Consider the following 23,957-nt stretch of genomic DNA (forward strand, 5'->3'; position numbering starts at 1 on the left):
CCAGGAACACCGTTTCACTAGAACGGAGCTGCAGGGGCAGATACATGCTTACTGTCAAAAGTGTCATTTGCACTTAAGGCTGTTACGGGACATAACCGTTGACTCCTCTTGAAGCTTATTTTGTTCGTCCAGTACAGTCAATGACAATTAACCCATACATGGTTTTATAGCCCCAATTAAACTCAGTCTGCAAACGCCGATTCCATTTAAAATGTGCTCAAGCCCCTTTGATTTCAAGCAGATACAAGCATAAAAGTGAAATGCTTTCCTGACAAGAACAAAATTATATATAATGCTTGACTCTTGGCATACGCAGATCCCTCTCATCACTGCTCGTTAAACTTCAAAAATACAAAATCCTTTGCATTTAATTTCACTAATTCTGTCTTTTAGAGAGGATGTTAAGAAAAAATTTTTAACCTGGTGTGGATTATTTGTTGTATATGCACATAAAAAAAATGCAAAGCCTGCCTAACTTTATTATGATGTATGTGTACAAATATAGTTGCTATAAGATTGCTCATCCATTGTTTGAAATAACTCAGCCGTTCTACAATCAGAAAGTTGGTACATTTGACTCACTGAAGAAAAGTTTCATTTATTTTATTAAAAAATAGTCCAAGTAAATCGAACATTAAAAAGACTTTTTTTGGATGTATCCTAGATACTACACAGGTCAGTGTACCGGGCTGAGGGCATCATAGAGCCTCTGTGCAGCCAGTTCCACCATTTCTCGAAGGGATTCATCATCTTCACTTCCTGGCTCGCACTCAACAGTCTGGGGAAAAACAAAGAAAAAAGCATGTTAGAACAACTGGCATGTCATATTCCTTTAGAAAAAAGGTGAGCAATGCTAATAAAAGGAAAGCAAAATAGATAATCTGTGAGTAGCACTAAACATTTCTATAGCTGTCATGCAAATTAAAAGGAAAGTTACCATGAGCTTTCAGCTGTACCGTAGGTTTTTAGATGGTCCACTAACATGTAGAAGAGCTAAGTAAAGACGTACAAAAGTCTTGCTGAGAAACAGGAAAATTAATACTGAGTTTTATGTTTGATTAATCACTTGTTCCAAAAACACTAAGTAAAATACATTATATTTGATTCAAAACAAAATATATCAAATAAAAACACAAAGTTCAATCCTTGGAGATTTCATTTTATCTGTGAATTCATCTGCATTATATTAGGTTAACAGAAAATGTGCAGATTCATCACAGAGATACAGGCACCTGCACTCAGGCAATCTCCACAGTGATGGTCTCACAACTATAAGATAATATTTAATTCAGAATAAAACACAACAGAAGTGATTCTTTTGCCATTAAAGCAATAAAAATGTCTACACAGCGAAAATGAAGATGAAAACCCTAAACATGCAAGTTTACTGGCATTCAAATCAGTCCCAAGACTGCTCTATCTAAAAAGCAAAGGGCAGCAATTACATAGTAATACTATTCTGGATCCCGTTTACTTCCTAAGTTCAAACATAGTATCTTCTCTATTTCAGTATTAACTTGTTACTGTTCTGTCCAAGTAACTACTTTAAACAGGAAGATTTTGAAAAGAACCCATTCGAAATAGTTAGTAAAGATGTATTTACATAATATTTTCTAACTGTTGTTTATGCATTGTTAAATGCAACCTAGTGTACACAGATACAGACATCTGCTTTTAAAAAAAATACATGAACTGTAAAAACTGTTTAGAGTTAACACCTGGAAAAAAAAAAATCACACATCCCCACCATATGGTCCGATCTAGAATAGATGTTTTTTCATTTTATAGCTACGTAAGTTTCATAATAAGATGTATGTGCACTCATACAGGACAGATTCTTCTAAGAAAACCAATAGTATCCTGAGCTGCACTAGAAAGAGCACTGCCAGCAGGTCGAGGGAGGCGATCCTTCCCCTCTCTACTCAGCACTGGCAAGACTCATCTGGAGCGCTGGGTCCAGTGCTGGGCTCCCCAGTTCAAGAGATATGCAGACATAACGCAGCGAGTCCAGCAAAGGTCTATTAAGATGGTTAAGGGACTGGAGCATCTGTCACATGACGAAAGACAGAGAGTTGGGCCTGTTCAGCCTGGAGAGACAAGGCTCGGGGGGATCTCAATGTGTATAAGCATCTGAAAGGAGGGTGTAAAGAAAACAGAGCCAGACGCTTCTCAGCAGTGCCCAGCAAGAGGACAAGAGGCAAGGGGCATCAACTGAAACACAGGAAGTTTTGTCTGAATACGAGGGAAAACTTTTTTTACGGTGAGGGTGACGGAGCACTGGAACAGGATGCCCTGTGAGAGGTGTTGCAGAACTTCCAATCTTGAAGATATTCAAAATCTGAGTGGATACAGTCCTGAGCAACCTGCTCTAGGTGATCCTGCTCAAGCAGGGAGGTTGGCCTAGATGATCTCCAGAGGTCCCTTCCAACCTCACCCATTGTGTGATTCTTATCAGATGTGGTCTACAATGGCACAAGCCATTGTAATTGCCCAATTGCCAACACAGTATGTAAAATAAGCATTACTAAGACATTGTACGTTGTTGCAGCTGAGTTGACTTTAGGGTTTCTGACACTGCAGAAACCTTCAAACAAATGGGGTATATCACTGTAAGTTAGATGAAAACGAAACCTCGTATTCTGATTAAGCAGTACGTATTTTTTTCCAGTCTTCTCTTACTTTTCTGTCTATTGCAAGACCTTTCTTCATTGGTCCTGTATTTTTTCTGTACTCTATGTATCTTTAAATGTAGCATATGCTTTTTTATTATAAAAACTGAAAAAAAGATGACACATTAGTCTTTCCTACTGTGTGATAGTTCTGTTATTCAGACCAGAGCCTATATTTTAAGAGCTATAGAAGAATTACAGTCTGTGGGTTACTTCAGTTTTTCCTTTACTATCCTATCTTTATTCATTTTTATACAAATGTAGACTTGCTGAAAACTTTCAAAATAAGAACGACAGAAGAACAAACACTCCCAAAAATCAAGAAAACTCTCTCTCGCAGATGTTTATATAACCAAAACTCAGTAAATTCAATTTGCAGGTTGGATCCGTATTTGTCTATGAAAAACGGGGTACTGATCAGCTGATGAGAATGCCTCTGAAATTAATGGGACGAGAGTAGGCTTAAACTGCTTTGATACCAAGTATAAAAGCACTTCCTTAGTAAATAGGTCCATGCTATTTTAGGCAGCACTGTATATTACACCAGAGACTCATCTCTGTTCAAAATAACGTCGATAAATCAAAGTGCTTTGCTGTACATACCCGAGTGTCCAGTGAAATGTTTGCAGTCTTTCCATCTACTGTGACACATAGAACAGAGCCATCTTTTGAACTTACGCAGTCCTCCCCAAACATGTCCCTAAAGCAAAGAGCTGTAAGTATAAAACATGGCCAAACAGCAATTTCCTGTTCTTATTTCTGTTAATCTTATGCTTCCAAAGGCATTGTCAGTACAGTATCTCCTTTCAGACTCTATTATTTAACCCACTCAAATTTAATTAACAAATGCCAATCTAATTCTTAATGAAAGTGAGTGTCACAAAACAGGAGGAATTTTGCTGAATAAATCTGATCATAAATAAAGAGAAGGGTCCCTCTGACTTCAAAAGATGTAACAGTTCTATCTAAATAATAGAAACTACATCAGAACAAGCCAAACAAAAAACAGACATGATTCAAATTAAGGTATTTTTATAAACAATCATAGCATGGTTATGGTAGACAAACAGTTTACAGCTCTGTTTCTGGGAGAAATAACTGGCCCTTGGATTCAAAATTTTAATCACGATGGGAATATTTTACTGTATCCCTTACTTTACTTAATTCCTGGCCTTCGTGGAAATTAGACTCACGTAAATTTGCATAGAGAATTTTAAGTAACTACATCTTTAAACTGTATTGTGGTAAAATTACCTATATGATTAACAGTTATTAATCATTTTTATTTAGAGAAATATAAGTCAACTTACTGAAGCATGATCTCCATCCTCTTGCTATACACATCCATATCTACTTTTTTGGAAATTTTATGTACTGCAGCTGAAAAAATAAATCATTTTATTTTCAGACTTTTGCTGGGCGGAAGATTAGTTAATTGATACAATCTGGTTCCTAACCGATTTCTATACAAATAATCTAAAAGCTATGTAAGATATAAAATGTTTAAACTATGTAAATGGAGAATGTACTAAAAAAAAAAAAAAAAAAAAAATCGAGAAGTCCACACATTTCAAATTTATGTTCCCTGTACTTACCGCATTTTAAAACCAGAAAACTTGTTAAGTCTAATTCTCACTTTTTATTTTTTTATTGTTTATGCTTATTACTTCTCATAGTTCTTTTAATTAAAAGTGAAAGTAATCTGTTTTCATCATTTGTTTATATTCCCTCCACTTTCTGTTGTTTACAGAATAATACTGCATCATAGAGTCTGGGAGCATGCAGAGGATACATAACGTAAAACTAGACATCAAATGTGAACAGCAGTAATAGGCACAGACATTCCTGGAACGTGTTTCAGCATACAGCGATTAAATTAAAACAATGACGCTGTTTTCACACTTGGTTTAGAAACCAACAGATAGTTTAAAACAAGTGATCTTCTTTTGAAGATAACAATCACTTAAATATTTGTCTTCAATGGATTGAGAAGTCTACAGGGAGAGCTAGTCACGAAAATCACTGTTTTGCAGTTAAAATTGTTCTGATGACAAATCTGCAGCTAGAGTACTATTTTAAAAGAAGGCTTTTTAAAAGCTAGCTTTCAAGATTTCTAAGTCAGCTGAAGAGTTCAGACAACTGAACACAAAGGTAGCTAGAATTTCTTACAAATTCTTTGAAGAACTTCATGATTGCAAGAGCAAATGCATCTTAAAAATTCAGCAGCCCTTAGATAAGATGCAGTAACCAAATCTAGTAAACAAAACAACTTTATACTGAAAACAGAGCAAGAGCAGGCACATGCTCAACTAAGCAACAATAATTTAGGATGTTTAAATTCAGTCGCTCATGATCCTATGAACATACTCTGAAACACAGAAGCGCAATAACTATTTTGAATGTGTTTTTTTACCCCAAATAAGGGCAAAAAATCCTGAAAGAAGCAGCCAGAGATTTAGATGACAGAATTACCACCATGAAACAACATGAGAAATAATGCAAAAAGGCAGATAAAAATAGAATGAGAAATTAACTAAGGGGGGAAAAAAGCTAGATACTGGCACTAGGAACTTGTACAGATAAAGTGGGAACTGCCAAGTCAAGCCAAGCCAGATATTACGATTAAAAAAAAAAAAAAATCAGTAAAAAAACAATAAAAGTTTTTTCCAGTCATATAAATAGAGATGGAAGAAATAAGGAGATCAAAGTACCACCCCAAAATCAAATGCATACTTAGGGTTACTTTCAGCAGAGCAGAACATAAACGGCAAGGCTAGAAGGGCTGCTAAGAACGTGTATATCGAAAACGGTCACAACCAAGATAAGAAAATTACACTCCGATTTGCTTAGATGAGGGGAATGGATAACCTTTCTCCCAAAACAAAGAAAGAACTGGTATGTGAAATTATAACTCAGGAGCAAGAATTTTTAACAAACTTGCTGAGTCAAGTGTGGGACCAAGCAACTAAGGACCAGTAATTGCTATGTTTTATATATAATTATAAAGAAAAAAAAAAAAGATGCAAGGAGTAACCCAGGGAACATAAACACCTGTTTGTCCATATAGTTCTAACGCCTTCCATATTTGTTTGGAAACAAAACTTTATTAGAAGAGGAATAAAAAACCACACGGATTCACTGGAGAGATCAAGCCAGGATTCTCATTATCAATCTTTGGCAACTTAAAATTATCAGTTATTTTAAGGAAGCACTGTAGACCCAGCCTATCGGGCTTCAGTAGAGGATCTGATACAGAACGACATGAAAAACTTTAGGTAAGATGAGAAGATGTGGATCGGTACAGAATTTTAAGACCAGAACTAGAGAAAAGGAAGATGATCACACACTGGCGTATCAGGGGAATTCGAGGGCTGAAGGAAGATATGTATGGCACAGGATCCAAGACTGTTTTGCAGGCTTCTGGGTTCAAGTGCACACCTCGGCTGCGTCCCAGGTTCAGGTCAGGAGGACTCCCTCAACCCCCCCCCCGCCCAGTGCTCCAGTTTCCAGATAAAGGAAAAAAAAAACAGACACTAAGGTCAGAAAGGAGCCACATGTGCCACAACATGTGTAGCGAGGGTCAGAGAGCATAGCTGCCTGGCAGTGCAGATGCAGCCCATGAGTTTTAAGTTGTGACCTTGGGATTAATCTAATTTAATATGATCATTACTCATATTGCCCTTTTGCCAGAAAAATAAATGATATCGCTACTTCTGCGTAACACCCTGGGAATAGAATTTTGGGTTTGGCTTGCCTGACCACAACCAAATTGAAGACACATAATGCTCTAAGGTGTACACCCAGATGCCGCTAACTTCACTAGATAAGCAGGGTAAATGAATGTAGAATTTAATAAGGTTTTTGGTACAGATGCAAGTGGTGAAAAAGTGATTTAAAACCCTACAAAATAAATTGTTTTAAACAACGGATTATCATTCAATTATCTGCATTACTGTGCTGCCAACATTTATCTTCAGTGTCACAGAAGAGATGCCAACCCAATATTCAGTATTTGTTCTGGATTCTAAGCATAGTAAAATATATATTCAAAACCAAAATAGTGGAGCAAATAATATAAATTTTCATCACCAGTAACCCCAGTAAAATTGCTGTTATACTTGGAGAACAAGGCCAAACCCAGCATCTGATAATGCTATCAGTACCCAGTAACACTCCTTGTTCACAAAGTCTGCATAAATATAACTGTAAAATTAGTCATACTTTCTCCAGCATTACCTACCTCCTTCTGTCATACAGTCATAGGAATACCACTCGCAAACAGTAACCATAACTTTTAAACGAGAGACTAAACAGTTTAGATGAGGTACCATGAATTCATTACTTAAATTAAATATTTACTCCCTTCAGATTTTTGTATATAAACTATTTCATGTATTTTATAATAAGGTTGTATTTTCTACAGTCAGCCACAAGTTGCCATTATAAGAAAAAGTTACAGTAAGTGAATATGTTATAAATAATGAAAAGCAAGTTGCCGTCCTATTTTTAAGTAGCAAGTCCTATGCAAACCCTACTAAGAAGTTTCATAGAACAAAGAAGCATAAAAACATGAAGTCTATCGCAAGGTAGTATTTCCTTTAAGCTCTATATCAAAAATTAAGAAGGAATGCCTCAGTTCAGTAAATATAACACTAAACTTACTACCTTTTTGTATTTTGGGATTTGATTGAACTTCCAGTATCACTGTTGTCACGGTGTCTGCATACATATCATTAGCAGGATTTGCCACCCACTGGAAGATAAAAAAAAAAAATTTGTAATTTGGGCTAAATGAATAATGCCACATAAAAATAGCATAACATACACGGAATTCTCTTCATTTTTTCCCCTCTGAATTCTAACTTCAAACAATTGTCATACATTTTACACCAGTAATTTTTAAACTACTTTTAACTTGGTATATTACAGTAACTTCTCATAAAAAATTAAAGTTGTTAAATATTTCTGAACACATTTAAGAAATGATTACTAACTACTACACCTATTTAGACGGTGGAGGGAAGGTAGGGGAGAAAGAGGAGGAAGAGATATTTTGACATAATTTCCAATTACTATTTGCCAAAGAATAAACAGCATTGAATCTATCAATTCATTTGACTTGCTGCAGATAAGAAACTAGCAGAGGTTATTCTCAAATATTAGCATCAAGAACAACAATGCTCAAAACACGATTATGACTACAGTGAGGAATTCATACATCAGTGAAAAAGCATGCACCGATACAGGATGACAGCTCAAGAGAAATTTTTTAATAGCTTTTTAATAGCTTTATCCAACAGATAACTATTTAATAATTCTAACAAATACTTAACTTGCCAAAGAGCCTATAAAATGCTATTTTGCAGAAACTGGAGAGCAGAACACTTCTTTTCTCCCACCAACACCTACCTCAAGCACTACCATGCCTGGCTCCTGGATCACTGTAATATTTTTGAAAACTTTCAAGGCTGGTTTCTGTTGGATTTCTACTTCTTCTACATCACCTAAGAAGTGGCAACAAAGAGCGAGAGTAAAATTATACGGAAAACAAGACTTGATCTGCATGAGAAAACAGCTCATTTTAAGCAAGCAGCAGGTTATTATCGTGACTACTCGCAGCAGTTCCCAATCCATTTCTAAGTCTGAAGTCTATACTCTCTTCCCTTACCTGGTATTACCACTTTCTTTGTTCAGATTTGTTTGTTTGTTTGTTTGTTTTTTAAAATGTAATGTTGGCCATTTTACTTGTTTTGGATTCTCATGGTTTAATAGCTTAGGGTGCTCAAGTAAGTACACCAGTGGAAAACAAGCATGAAATGTAGTGCTCCGTTTGCAGAATTAAGCAGCTCCTCCATTACCCACAGAGGATGGCTAATTGTTTACTTTACATAAGCATAAAAGGTAAAACAAAAGCATTTGTGTGCCAGGTAGCTTTCAGGCTATGAGACCTAAGCACCAGCTGAATATCGTTGCTCTATTCACTAGTGATATGAATTAGATTCTGTGATTAAAGAAGGGAAGGAAAAAAAGAATTCCGAGCTTTAAATCTGGGACAGGATCCTGCAAAGTGTGCATGCCTTTAATGAACCAGGACAGGAGTTGCCCCTATTCTGTAAAAAAAAAGCTAGACAGAGACACTGGGGATCGCTCTAGTGGCAGATTTACATGGGCTCTGGCTCAGACAAAAAAACAAACAAAAAAAAAAACCCAGGACGGCTAGATTCTTGCCGCTTGGGTAGTGACAGAAAAGGCTGCCTGTCACGAAGGAGGGCAGAGCTTTTGTCTTTGTTTTGTTAGCTGGATAGTGTTACCTATTCTCTTTAGGGGCTGGAGACAAAATTAATAAATTTTGCATCAGAGTGGCTATGGCACTCACTTTTGGGGCTAAGACTCTGCATTTCCATATGCTCATGATTTTGTATTACAACTACTGCAGAATCCCACAAAAAAGGATGAGTCACGCCCACGAACTGGATCTGGCAGAAGCGGCATAACCTAATGAAAGTTGCAAAGTACAAAACAAATTACGGTACTTCGGCTACTGGCGAAGCAAAAAGTTTCCACTCAAAAGTCCCCTGAAGACTGCAAAATATTTTAAAATGTAATTGCTATAAATCATGAACATTTCTTTCCAAATACACACCAGTGAGTTTTTGGAGCTGATAATAAAGCAGATTGAATGGGCCAGTATACGGAATGGCTTGTGTCTGTGTTACAGTGCTCATCGCCAAGTCTGTGTAATCTGAAACAATTTTTAAAAGTGTTAATAATTATCACTCTAAACTTACTTCCTAAAAAATAGAATTGTCACTACAGAGAAATAATGGCATTAACACATTTAAGACAGAGGGTTGAAAAGGACAGTTTATAAGGGCGGGGGAGGGTCTATTGTCTTTTTTACGACAAATAACGCATTTGCGGTTAAGACACTCGCAAGAGCTTCCATTTTATCATAAGCTTTAGAGACAAACAATGAACTAGAACAGCGAAATTCCTTTCTCCCAAACTCTTCTCGCCTTACCACCCCATTTAATTGCTCAGTTTCCTCTATTTTGAGAGTAAATCATTCTATATAGGAATAAACAGCATAAGAGTAATACACATTTTCACTGTACTGCATCTTTTTACAGTAAAACCTAATGACATCTTAGAAACCGGCAGGACAATTGATCAAGGCCCTCTTCTGTTCTTACTGGGGGAATGCAATTTTGCTTCTTTTCTTTTAGAGGAAAAAATAGAAAATATTTTAAACTTCAGCAAGCAACGAATTGAATGTCTTGTCTTTCACTCCAGCAGTTGACAACTTTAGGCAAAATTGTACCAAAATAAAACTAAGATGTTCACTAATTACTTGCCAAATAAAATTACAGAACCCTCTCATCCTAATTACAGAACCTTCTCATCCTGCCTTTGTTTAGTAACAAAAGAAGGATACAATACATTTCAATTACCTACTGCGTACATTACTATCTTTACTTACTGGAGAGGTCACAAGGAGAAAGGATATGATAGTTAAAATTTCTTTTAACCAGGATCCCAGAAATTCTCTGTCCTTGCTCTGGCTTCTTATCTGCTAAAGATCCCATCACCTGAAAATAAAAAAAATACATAGTGCAACAAGGCAATCGGAAGTTTTCATACCTTGAAGTTCAGTATGGAGATGAAATACAGGCTCCACTGAAAATACAAACACAATAAAGCGATCACTGTGAAAACAAGGGAAGCCCAGAGCAACCCTGCATGGAAAGCATTTTGAGATGTAACACAAAGACTGGAAGAGTTAAAACGTAAAAAGCCAATGAAGTTTTTGCACCAATGGCTGCCACAGAAAGCACGTGTGCAAATTACATTTTACGCATAATTTGGGAAGAAATTCCACTCTAATTCTGCTTTTCATACCTCTAGGAAAGACCCGGAATTTTTTCACCTTGAGGGCAATGACACATAGGAGCAGGTTGCCCAGAAAGGTCGTGCAGTCTTCATCCTTAGCGACATTCAAAACTGGAACGCGTAAGGCCCTGAACAACCTGCTCTAGTTGGCCCTGCTCTGAGCACGAAGTTAAGACTGGATGGTGTCTGTGATTCTATATTACAATAGAAGCTGAACAGATAAACTGCAGATTTCTCTATGGATTTTATTTTAAAGGTAAAGTAAATATACAGTTAGAACAAGTGTATTAATACAGTAACGTAGTAGCATTTTGTCAACCTCCTCAGAGACGCAATGGCTAAACTAACGTTCTAATTCAGGCTGAATCAATAAATAGGTTCAAATCAAAGACCATAAATATACAGCTTACAAACAAAAGAGAGGAGTTACATGGGATAGATTTCTTTTTAAACTAAGAACTCTGAGCAAGAGCCAATTTCTTTTCAGTGTTCTAGCTACCAGTGCGGGCCAGCTCCCGTGGCTACCACCACGGATCCAAGTAGGACAAAAGAGTCAAAGCCATGGCATCTCAGACCCTACTCCAAAGGGGTCATTAGTAGGCAATAAATAAAGATGTTATTGCAGTTCGAATCTCTATGGCAAGTTCACATTATGTACAACTCACTCTAGGTCACAGAGCAGTTACACACTGCATTTCAGTTCTACTTCTATGCTTAGGAGTACTTGAAAAATTAAGCTGGAAGACATTCGTGACACTTCACCTGTCATTTTTGACACCAATTCTAAAAAGGATTAACATTAGGTCCTTATTAAAAACTTTTTTCTCATTTTCATTCACTCTTCCTTCAAGCTCCTCTGTATCATGAGAAAACTGAGGTTCAACTTCAGCAGTGTAATAGAAGTTGCAGATATAACTATGAGGGACCAGTTATCAAAAAAGCTTTCCTTCAAAGGGTCCAAACTAGATTCTGATAGAAAGCAAAATGTAACTCAATTAACATTCTTATGCTTCTTAACGCACATTGGCTTTTACTTAGTTCACTGTTCAGATTTTATTGTAATATTTAAACATTGCATCAAAAAATATTATTGCAGTAGTTCCAATTCAGTCTCTAGGAAAACTTTCAGAACATAAAAAATGTATTAATTGTCAAAAACGATTTCTGTATTAGATAGATGCGTTAAGTTTTGAGTATCAAAAAATAAACTTGCAAAAACATTCTCTTTATGTCGCCTTTATCATTTTAGTAAACAGACCACACATTCATGGTTAAAGAATTTCTTCTGCCAGATGATCCTATTTTTGAGCTCTCTTTTTTAAGCATGCTATTATTTAATTTATCCAAAATATGTATTCTCTTCTAATATACATGGATGGAATGGGTGTTTCGTGTCTTCCTAAAATGCAAATGAAATCTCCTACATTATCTATCCACAGAATTCAGTGCTCTGACACAACAGGAATTTGTGTCCTTTGTTTGGGGGAGGCAGGGGGGAAGAATCGAAGGCTACTGTACTGGGTAACACAGCAAATGGACTGGGATAAAGGGATTGGAAGCACTGACATATTTGTCTATAGCAGTGTAGATCTGGGCTGCCCAAAAGAAACACATACATACTTTGAGTCCTGGCAAAACATCTTAATACAATCTGAAACCAATTAAAAAGGAGACATGGAAGAAAACATACGGTCTTTATCACAGAGAAAAATACTGCGGTACAGAAAACAAAATGTTAATGTTATACCTTAGCAAGTTTTTCTCCTCTGAAGTTCAATGTCACAGCTTCAGTATTCCTAGGATTATGAACTTCTATATGAACTTCATCATTATCCTCATATTCTCGTATCAATGCTGCTTTCAATCTGGCCATTTCATTCTGCTCTCCATGTACTAAAATCTATAGGAAAGATATGAGATGTCAACAAATTATCCAAGAAAACTGCCTTCCTGTACCTCGTCTATATAAAAACAACCCATATATCTCATGAGGTCACAACATATGAAACATTAGCTCAACTATGCTACATACAGTTCTGTTTGCCTTTGTATCCTATGCAATATTCAAAGACCTAGACAGATACCACGACATTGAGTTTTAAGAGAAAAATGTATGTAAATAAGCAGAGTATGTTATACAGATTTCAATTCACTTCAATGTATGAACAAATTGTTATAGTATGAAAGGAAAATATTAATTTAAGCTTAACTATAAAAATTACAATTAGCCTTAAATTTTTGTTTGCAGGTAGATATATTTATTTCTCTATGTAAAAAAAGCTAAACGCGTAATTCAGCAAGTACACTCATTAAGCTCATAGTTTTCTTTATCAAGTTAAATCCTCTTTTCTTGTGCTACAGTTTCCTTGCACACTGATTTTTCCTCCAGTTCCAATAATTTTCAAGTCCTAGTCCTCATTGTCAAATTCTGGTCCATTACTCTTCCCAGATATCCTTTACTCACCCCCGGATAACCCACATGCAGACAGCAATGAGAGCAAGTTCATCTTTACTTTGCTAAGGCAACATCATGAAAAGAGTTACAACCTCCACCTTTTATTTTTCCAAGCACAGGGAAGCTGGCTACTGCTAGACACCAGTACGTGCCTCGACGACTCAAGGCTGTGAACTGGTTTGACGAATCCCACCCTTGAGAAATGAGCAGCATGTATACTAACCACATGTGGAGGTTTCAGGGCCCGGATAAACTCACTAGTTTGTTGATAATCTGTGTGAGCAGAGAAAGAAATGTAGTCTACAGACATCTTCAGTGGGAGTTTTTGCCCTGACATAGTCGTGATCTCTTCAGGTTCAGACATGATGTGCTAGAAGAAAAAGCACTTTAAATGAAAAGATTTAAAAGCAGACCTAATATAACTAATGCTTCACGTTAAAAAAAAAAAACTCTTAAGAGCTAAGTAGTGAAAAAATTGGGAAAAAAAGACAAAAAAAAAAATCAAAACCCAAATCCCACAAAACACATTCATGAATGAAAAAAAAGAACAACATACACAACATACAGCATTTCATCTTTTGCATCCCATTTTGCGTTCCATTCTTTTTCCACACACATCTCTCTACAAGTTGCATTTAAATTATAACAAGTGTGTGATTTATGTCTCTAAAGGCAAAACTTGTGGCTGTCCTTAGCTGCGGAAATCCGTAAAGAAGGATTTCATTCTCTACAACCTGACCACGGCCAACACGTACAAGGCAGTCTGATCTCTGACATGTCAGCAGTGCTAGATTTAACATGGACTCCTTCAGAATTAGGGTCAGGACTCCCCGCCCAAAGAGTGAGATAATGGCAGGAGTATAAAGATGAAGAAAAACATCAATCACACTTTCTTGAGATAAGATAACTGCTCCTAGGAAAGATCATTCTGCATACCACTCCTGGAAATAGCCATATGCAAGTTCTTTTTTTTTTTTTAAATATATTTCATTTAGCATTAGCCAAATACAGCGAATATGTAACTGTGCCCACCTGACAACAATCTTCTTGTCTAGTGAGCTCAGATAAAGGCGCTTGCTACTGGCCAATTCTTTTTAAATGGAACACCCATGCTTCTTTGCATTAAAGAACATTGTGGTGCATTAACAACTCACCTTAGCAAGCGTTCCTTCAACACAGTACCCTGCGATAATTACTCCGTTTCTCTTGTCTGTGCACCAGCTCTCAAACAACTCTCTAGATAAGCCGCTCTGCATCATACCTGGGGAAGCCATTACAACACTTGGGCCAATATCATCAAAGTGATCCATACTCTAAGGGGACAAACAGTAAGAACATCAGTTACTATAGCTCACTTAAATAAAGGACAGCCTAGTCGCACCCTTGAACAGCATGCAAGTGTAGCCCTGCATTTTCACAGCTCATACTCCACCCTCAAAAATGGCCCTTTCTCGGAAAGCTCCTCCTACTCATACCCACAAGGGACAGTCTATAAATATAAGGCTCTACAGTGGAAGAAACGTTGGGGCATAAGCTCTCCGCAACCAGCCCTCCAAATAGTGGCAGGGCAGATAGAGTGATTAATTACAGCTTCATATCTGAACTATTAGGATAATAGAAATTCAAAATATTAATACAAATATGAGCTATTCTATTATTCTTCCTCTGTAGTAAGACAACCTTTCTCAAGCTTACCTTCAGATTACTAATGTGCTTGAAAACGAACGGATTGTTGATATTTATTTGCTTGCGGATTTTGTCATTCATGGCATTGACGTATGTCTGATAAACTGCCATGCATTTCTTTGCCAAAGAGGAGGCGTAGTATATAGGAATATCATGGAGTTCAGGATGATTCTGCCAGTATTCATCTAAAAAAAACAAAAGCAACAAAAAAGATAAAATAAACATAGCAATATCTCCAAAATGTACTTTTTGTAAAACAAATTCAGCAATTTTTCTATCACTTTTATTACAGAAAATAAAAGTCACAGACCTTTTTACCTGCCCTACCAAAGAAGAAAAGACAAATACCAACTGAAAAACTGAAAAGGCATACAGTGCTAATTAAAAGAAAAAAAAAGAAAAAAAAAAAAAAAGAGATGAACCTCAGATGTTTTTGGCAGGTCAAACCAAACAATCATCAATTTCAACCACAAGGTATAAGTATGCATTCTACTGCACAGCAATAAATCTACATTTATTACAATAGAAGTTTTACAACATCATTGCAAGAAGGCTTAAACCTCTTTGTCAAATATGATTTCTACAGCCTACAACTAAGAACATCTGTATATAGAAACGTTAGTGAGAAGTCATTATATCAGAGTTCAGTAAAACAAATCCGTAGAGTTTAAGGCACAAAGCTTGGCTTCCAACATATCACAAATAATTACATTTTACAAGTTTAGCTGAAAAAAAAAAATAGAAGAAAAGCCCCCACTAACCACAACTTATTTTACGACTGATGACAGAAGCTATAACCTTAACTAAACACAAAAAAAGAGGTCTGAATGCAGCTATACAAACCTAACTTATTCCTCTTCTGCTAGCATAAAGCACGTTTACATTATATATTTGGGGAACAACCATCAAAAGAGACTGTTATGTTCTTTTGGCTACATTTTGTACATTAATATGATACGGCTTTGATCTGCAGATTAAGCTTTTCAGAACACACCAGAGAAGCGGACTGTCACCAATATCCTAGTAAGTTCAAATATAAGGTGGAAAGCACCAATGAAAGGTAAGCAGTAGCAGAACTTAAAATAACATTAACAGATTGCACCTATCATAATAATTTTCTATTTCATAATAGAGTATTTTATTTTTTGTTGGACACTTATGGAAGGAAGACAAATAAGCACAGAACCCTGCAGGGTTCGACTGCGCAGGCACACGAGGCAACTGCATTTTCCACCTAAGCGTCCAATTTTGTCTCTAACTTTAGATGTATTTCCAGGCTTATCGTTATGCAGTTAGTTAACTATCTACACATAGGAAAAGAAGATCAACAAATTACAAACCAATGGCTATATGAGACTTAAAATGTTCAGTTTTTAACATCCTCTGTCAAAAATCAAACTTGATCAATGTCAATAAGATGTAATAACCCTACCATACAATACTGAATACTACCCCACATCTAGTTCCAAGCTTCTTATAAACATTTTAATAGATCAATAACATACTTTGAAAACAAATACCAGTTTTTAATGTTGATCTAAACTGAAATGGAAAATGTAAAGAATTTTAAGTATTTTAGGTAACATTTTAGATTCAACACCCCTGAAAACACCTATTTTGAGATAGTTACTTTTTGATCACACTAGTACTTGCATGAGAAAAAAAAAAAGTCAAAAATCATGCGCATAGTACAAATAAATGGGCTGAAAGGAAGAACAAAAGTCAGGAAATGGTTTATTTAAAAACCGTTTTCTCTAAAGTACCTTGAAATAATTATTTATACTTTTTATGTGAAGGTGGCTTGTTACAATCATTACACTTTTTTCCCCATCTTCCCCCTTCTTAATAAAGTCTAATCTGCTTTCTCCTTATCATGTTTACTTTGGAAATACCAGAAGTCTTTGCTACAGTCTTCTCAACCTTCCCTGAAAGGTTCATACAGGTTTGTGAAATAAAGGGAAAAGCTACTGAAACTTTTGAACAGAAAAGTTTGCTTCTTCTGGCAAAACAGTTTAAAAAGAACAGTCATATTTTAATAAGTCACTTTTTGGTCTGTAGCAACACTCCCTATTTGCTGAAATTCTTACTCAACAAGTTTCAAGAGTCAAGCATGTTCTACCCTGCAAATTAAAAACCAACCTCTTCCCTTTCTAGGCTTCTTCTCTACTTCATAAAGCACAACTGCCTTTCTTATATGTGCACTTTGAAAAGGCTGTGTGTTGCTTTTTTTTTTTTTTTAAACATCTGCACAAACAATATTACATATTCTCAAGTAATTAACATGCTGGAAAAACGGCTAAAGAATTGTTTAAAAAATTATTATACCTAAAAACTGCTCATGAAAACATTCTCATTTAACTTTACGTGCCTTTTATGAAAAGGAACTGGGAAGATACATACCTAAAATCAAAAGTAGTTCTTGAGCTCGGCCTAGGGCAAACACAGGAATAAGACCTCTACCTCCTCTATTTACAATGTCATGCACGGTATTACAGAATCTTGCCTCTCGCTCTTCTCTTTTTTCATGAATGTGAGTACCATAGGTGGATTCCTACGGACAGAGAAAACTAGTATTAAAAGTAGCGACACCAAGACTAATTCCTAATCTTCTCTAACTCTGGTGAGGAAACGCAGTCCAACATATCGGTACTACCATACAGAAACATAACTTCCATTCTACAGTTAAGGGCGTCCACTTATATGCCGTTACAGGGTACACATAAAGTTTTCAGGGTTACAAAATCGGGGGGAGGGGAGCGTAAGGAAAACAAATAACCTACCCCCCCGCGCCCAAACCCCGCAACCACGTGTACCAAGACATACAACCAACATTTCCCTCCCCTCAAGACACTTCTAGCAAACTGGAAAGGCAGTCCCTGTCAGCAAAAAGGGTAGAATTATTAATTTTCATGATTTTTTTAAAGGAGGTTTCAATTTTAACACACTTATTCTCCTGACTGGAAATGCTGCTGCTGCTTTGCTAAACGAGTTACCACTTTAACACATGGTATGTGTACCACAGTGCAGAAACATCTAGTCTAAAGATAAAGGAATTACACAAAATGTAATATTTTGAAATTATCTAAAATGAAATAATTGTCCGCTACAGAAAACATTTAGAAGGACCATAACAAAGAAATGATATAGTTGTAAGCATTACTCTAAAAGTTCCTATTATTCATTTCCAAATAAACCTGTTTCTTTTAAAGTTTCCACTAAGCTTTTTATTTTCCAAACATGGCTTCAGTATAAAACAATTTCTCCCAGAAAACAAAAGAAAAAAAATTTGGAACGGCTCTTACATCTTCACCCAGGGCAACTTTTCAACAAACACAGTTGGAAGTAGGCTAAGATCTATTAAAGAAAGGTATCTAGCTATTGAGACTCATACTAGACCGAGTTAAGACTAGTGGAAACTGGGAAAAGGCCTAACATTGATAAGGTTTGTCTAGAGGTTTGAGAAATTTCATCAGAGGTATTATAAATGACAATTACATTTTTAAACATTTTTAATATGATGAAAAGACCTGTTAAGAGAGTTCTGAACACCTGTGCTATCAAGCGTTCGGATATTTAAAACAAATTGCATGTTACCATTGCACCCCCGTACTAGCTTTCTCATTGCGTTTTAACTCTAATTAAGTAATATTCCTATGCATACCTAATTACTATTTTAAAGAAACAATTTCGTAAAACTTACAATTATAAGAATATCAGGTTTAATATTGGGAATCTCAGCTGCCATCAGATGCCTGTCTTCCTGTCTTGAGAAATCACCTGTATATAAAAGCTACGAGAGAGACAAAAAGCAGTTACTCTGATTACCTGTAATAACGTCAGCAGTCTTTAAAAAGGTGGTGTATAGGAATGATATTTTTCTTGGCAAATATAACTTCAAGGAACTTGTAACAGAAACGTCAACTGTACTTCAACTAAAGACTCTTCTGATGTGCACAGTGCTTACAATACCAGCTCACCCATACCAACAGAAAACACAACAGATGCTATGTAGAAGTACAAAGCGGGTAAGAGTTTGCACATCAGAATGCAAACATAAAGAATAATCCAATAAAATCATTAAAAAAAAAAAATCCTTCGAAGATTTTCTGATATTCCCACCACCCCCCCCTCCCCCCCGCCCCCCAGCAAAAGCCTGTAATCTAGCAGATTTTCCAAAGAGCACAATAATGTTCCCTTTAATACCAGGAAATGCAGTGATTTTACTCCCATCAGTGATTTTTTAATACATTCTTAACTGCAGCGTGGAAGGCAGTTCTCTGTGTCCTAAATGATGGTTTCAGAACTGAACACGTTTTACCCAACCCTTATTCCATACATGAAAACATGAACAAAATGTGGTCAGCAGCAAAGAGTAAGTGGTCTAAAGGTAATCCACTATCTCATTCCTCATCTGCTTCACAGAAGGACAAAGAAAATAACGGACGTTAAAACCTAATCCTCTCAGGTCATGTGCAATAATAGGGAAATTTCTTTCTCCACCAAGTCTTGATCAGCAAGAAAGGTAGTAAGGCGCCTAGATTTTATTTTAATAATTGCAAACGCAATTATATTTCTATGCTTTTTATACTTACTAAGTGTGGAATGTCGATCATTATATGGCATAGACCAAGTCCACTAGACAGCAAGCCTCAGGACCACCATTTCTTCCCTCTTCAAGGGCGTATGAAAGATTTCCGTGGGTGGAGGGAAGAAATGGTGATTTTCCCGCTAGTGTACTGAATTCAGTTCTTGAGATTTGTTTTGAATATCCGGCTTTGACACAGCACTGTCTGTGATTACCTGATGACTTATTTCATCTCTCTGTGCCGCAAATTACTGCTAATTCTGTTTCTTTAGGTACTTTAGCATGAGGGCGTTATGAGAAAAATGTAACTCACATACCTTGATGAGGGGCATTTAAGTACCCAGACAGGCAGACATGGTAAAGCAGAATTAGAAAAACAAACATCTGTTTACACATTTTGCTAAAATAGAGCCTCAATAAGACTGCCTCAACTATCAGCTACCTCTGAGCCAACCAGCAAGGAAGACAATATATTAACCAATTCCAAGTCTAAGTCATAACTCACTTCCATAAAACCCAAATATGCTACCTCATTCAATATGCAAACGTCACTTGTCCATTCTCATCAATCTCAAAATATACGCTGTGCGGTAAGGCCTCCCTTCTGTGCGCCCAAGCCTGTTTGACAGTTCCAATCACAGTGGCAGGCCTTAAAAGCTAGTAATAAATAACTGGTGATTATGTTAGAATTCAGGTCTGATTCCAACTGTTTATCAGAAAGTACATACCTTCACGCCAGCGATTTCAATCATAAACATGGCAGCTCCCAGGACATGGCCTGCATGGTAACACCAAAATTTGATTCCTGCCACCTCTTTCACTTCATGGAAGTTGATAGTTTCAATCTTGTCCATGCTTTCTTCCAGGTCTGTTTCTGTATATAGCATGTCATCCGCTGATATATTACTAGATATAAATGAAATGGCCAAATATCAGCTACTTTTAAATTAGTTTGGTTTATATTAGATAACCATTGAGGGGGAAAAAAAAAAAAATCCAGATATATTCTTCCCCACAGAGAGCAAAACTCCCATTCAGAAACGTTAAATCTCCCGCACTGAAAGTCAAGTCCAGCAATTGTAACGTAGTTCCCCTAAGCAAAGTTAAAAGGTCTTTCTTTTGAAAGGTCATACTGTAAGAGTGTTTAAAGTTCAGGATCTGCTCTGTATTTTTCTAACAAATGCAAGCATTAATAGATTCCCAGGCCAGGACAGAAGTCTTTGGAACACGTTTTTCAAGAAGAGAAGCGTGGTCTACAGCTGCTCTTACACTCAGGTTATAACAGTACCCGCAAAGAGGCCGTTCCAAAAAAAAAAAAAAAAAAAGGGGGGGGGAGGGGGGGCACACTTTTTCACTATCCTATTGGCCCAGAACAAACAAGCTGAAAGAGGACTGTTTATCAGGTTTCTGGCCCAAGATGGAATCTGCTGAGTTATGTTCAGGGCTGTTCCATTCATTCAGAAAAGATGTGCTCAAGGCATGTAACAGAAGAAAAAAGAGAAAGTAACAGAGCACATTTTGTGCCCTTGCCTGCATTATCTTTAATTTGACCTTGTCCCTGAAGAGTGAGGTGTACCTTTAGCGGTTTAAGATGGACTTACTTCTGTGAAGTTTAAGAAAAAATATAAACGTTAAGAAGTGTAAGAGCAAAAGAGTGTGCTAAGAAAGGCAGAGGAGGGGGGAAAAAAAAGGTACATGATTAGATAAAAGGTCCATTAAGGCAAACGAAAAGAAACAAAGACAAATTCTTTTTTTCACTGATAGGAAATGATTCTAGAGACACAATAAATCCATGAGACAGAAAGATGTCTTGTTACTTCTAACCTTGTTCTAAACTTGCTACTTGCAGCAACATCCAGGTTCACCCACCCTCCTTCAGCTGCTTTGTCTTAAGCAAATTCTAGCAGCAAGTAATAAATGCCAAAAACTCGTTAGGCTGATATACGATCACCTCAGGTAAGAGGCTGCATAAGGCCACTTTTGCAACAAGCTTCTCTATGTACGCTAACTGTGTGTATATAAAAAGCACACCATATTTAGCATAAAGCCTAGAAATATTTGATATCAACTGTTACGAAATATAACGGCAATTACTGCATGACATTCAGAGAGCAAACATCTCCGGGAGAAAACAGAAACGTGCAAGCCTTATTACTACTCAGCTCACCTTACTAAGTGAAACACCTTTGAAGAAGAAGGGATAATGAAAAGAAACAACATTAATAATGTGAGAATGGTACTTCAAAGATACCTAACAAGCTCTGCCCCAAATTGCCAATACGTTATACTGAACTGCTCTTCCTGTTGGATATACAGAGGCAACTAATGCAGAAGTTAAAAAGACAATAAATGAGTCTGCTTACCTGACTTTGACATAGTCTGAAAGAAGCCATCTGTAAATAGCTTTTGTGGCATGCGTCATGAATGTTCTTCCTTTAAAACTCGTTTTCTGCAAAAACCATGGTAAAGCCCCACAATGATCTAAATGGAAACTTAAAATAGACATATGAATCCAATTAATACATTAACATCACACCATATGGTGTCATATAATTCACTATATTGAATTAACATAGCGCCATAAAAATCCAGGAACAGAAAAATTTCAACCTTATTGTTACCTATGCTGGTCTAGATCCTGTACATTAGTGACTAGAAATAAAACAGAGAAGGTAAGAGTAGCGCAGGAAATTGTCCATTAATTGCCAAGATTTTACCCATACAGTCTCAGAATTACACATTTTTTGCAATTTAAATAAAAGCTGAGAGGGAGGAAGTATCAACTACTGACCTAACTATTTTACCATGCCATTAACATCTACATAATACCTATTTTCAACCTGTCTTTAATAAATTAGAGGTTAGTACTGTTCAAAGCATGATAGTGCATTTGTTCTTTTTCTAGGTGCCACTTACTGACTGATTAGGAGGAGATCAATCTCAGCAGGATCTATCAAATCAATGTAAGGAAGAGCATCCATTCCTTCCAGTCCAGGGTGGATTCCACAATCAAGCTGAAACATGAAAGAAAGTTAAAGCTTCTAATAAAATGCATTAAAAAAAAAAACAACTTACGTTTCGGTCTACAATATACTGACCAGTAGCCTTTAACATCATACAGAAAAGTATATTTTCCTCAATCACTGCCGTTAGCAGGGTGTCTGTCTAGATGACTATCTCCACTGGGAAACTGAGTGATACCTTTTAAAAGCCATTTTCAGATCCCAGTTATTTACAGTTTTGCACCTATACAAGCCTTCATTCACAACTCAACAATACGTGAGTACACAAGAAGCAGTGTACTTCAGTTGACAAGAGACCTGAAAAAGTGAAGGAGAACATATATGTATTAATCCATAACTGTAAGTAAAGATTAGACTTAGGTTCCACTGAAATTGGATTTTAGAATCCACATTTAGATACGTCTTCTGTTTTGGGATCCGGATTTATTTTATATAAACGCACAAATACATTCATAGAATAATTACCATTATTTTTCTTCCTTTAAACTCCAGAATAATGCATGATCTTCCTACTTCTTGGCCAGCACCTCTGCAAAAAGAGGTCAAAGTCATCAAAATTAAAACCGCACACACCCTACGGATGGAACTGAACATCTGATGGCTTTAATGGTATTATTTTTCTGTGTAAAAGTAATGACTGCATAGTACTTTTCAACCCACTTATTTAAAGTAACTGAACAGTTACACCTACTGCAATGCAAATGAGGTTCTAGTCAACCCTGCAAGAAAAAGAATTCCAGTTTTAAAAAATGATTTACGTCTCTTCCTGTTTTTGTTGCATGCTTGCACTCCGGACTCCCAAAACACTTAGGAGCAAGAGAAATATGAAGTTTACCAAAATAATAAATTCTCTTAGGCTACACAAGCTTGAAGTAGCATCTTCAAGCTGTCCAGAAGACAACTGCTACGAAGCTACCAAGAGAGACCTTCAAATCGTACTAACATCTTCAACTAAGAAAGAAACCACGTTAAAGTATTACTAAAACCACAATGCTGTCAAACTACACAAAGGTAATATAACTTTTTCTCGTTGAGGAAATTCTGTTGCCGGTATGGATTGGTATTTTTGCTCGTAATACACTCCAAAATTGCAGGAAGGAGGGATGCAGCTTTAACATAAGGGCCGTCGCAGGGGTGACCCCTATCCTGGGATCTCCAGGCTCACCACTCACTGGAAAAGAAAACGGCTAAAATTCGAGGGGGGGGCAAAGCAGCGCCGGATCCAGCCCCCTCGGGCCCCACTTCCGCCCGCCGTGCGCTCCTGAGGGCTGGCAGAGGCCTCACCGCCGCCTCCGAGCCCCCCGGCCCCACACACCGGGTCTCCGCCTCGGCGGGCCGCGCCCCGCGACCGACCGGCCAGCCGGGCGAGGGCCGCTGCCCCGCACCTCCGCGCGGGGCCGGGGCCGGGGCCGGCCGCGGGGCGCCGCGACTCCCTCCCCGCCCGCCCACTCCTCGCCCACGGCAGGACGCTCACAGCGGCCGGATGAGCAGCTGATCGCTCTCCTCCGCCGGGATCAACGCCTCGGCCTTCCTCTTCGCCGACATGGCGGCGCGAACCCCGGCGGCGGCGGCGCCCGCCTAGTGTCCCTCGCCAGCACCCGTTCCCTCCTCCTCCTCCTCCGGAAGTCCGGCCGCACTTCCGCTTGAGG

At 37.4% G+C, this 23,957-nt stretch overlaps 1 protein-coding gene across 7 annotated transcripts; it reads right to left on the bottom strand.

Moving 5' to 3' along the window:
* Positions 1 to 578: 578 nt before the first annotated feature.
* Positions 579 to 23,953, bottom strand: CPSF3 (cleavage and polyadenylation specific factor 3). 7 transcript variants are annotated; one of them, XM_068937211.1, is made up of 19 exons: positions 23,783 to 23,937; positions 22,774 to 22,837; positions 22,384 to 22,605; positions 22,202 to 22,299; positions 21,649 to 21,777; positions 20,014 to 20,191; positions 18,401 to 18,490; positions 17,101 to 17,251; positions 14,710 to 14,885; positions 14,169 to 14,327; positions 13,238 to 13,384; positions 12,307 to 12,459; positions 10,150 to 10,258; positions 9,313 to 9,411; positions 8,079 to 8,173; positions 7,335 to 7,422; positions 3,980 to 4,049; positions 3,273 to 3,369; positions 579 to 778 (listed from the first exon to the last, which is right to left on the bottom strand). In XM_068937211.1, the coding sequence occupies exons 4-19, from the start codon at positions 22,264 to 22,266 to the stop codon at positions 677 to 679; spliced, it is 1,908 nt and encodes a 635-aa protein (XP_068793312.1). In that variant the 5' UTR covers positions 22,267 to 22,299; positions 22,384 to 22,605; positions 22,774 to 22,837; positions 23,783 to 23,937; the 3' UTR covers positions 579 to 676. The 7 variants fall into 7 exon arrangements, with proteins under 7 accessions (XP_068793312.1, XP_068793315.1, XP_068793310.1 ...); XM_068937214.1 differs by having other exon boundaries at positions 21,649 to 21,734; positions 23,783 to 23,929; XM_068937209.1 differs by lacking the exon at positions 22,384 to 22,605 and having other exon boundaries at positions 23,783 to 23,953.
* Between the last annotated feature and the right edge of the window lie 4 nt (positions 23,954 to 23,957).

This window comes from Struthio camelus, chromosome 3 (assembly GCF_040807025.1).
Source record: "Struthio camelus isolate bStrCam1 chromosome 3, bStrCam1.hap1, whole genome shotgun sequence".
Taxonomy (NCBI): Eukaryota; Metazoa; Chordata; class Aves; order Struthioniformes; family Struthionidae; genus Struthio; species Struthio camelus.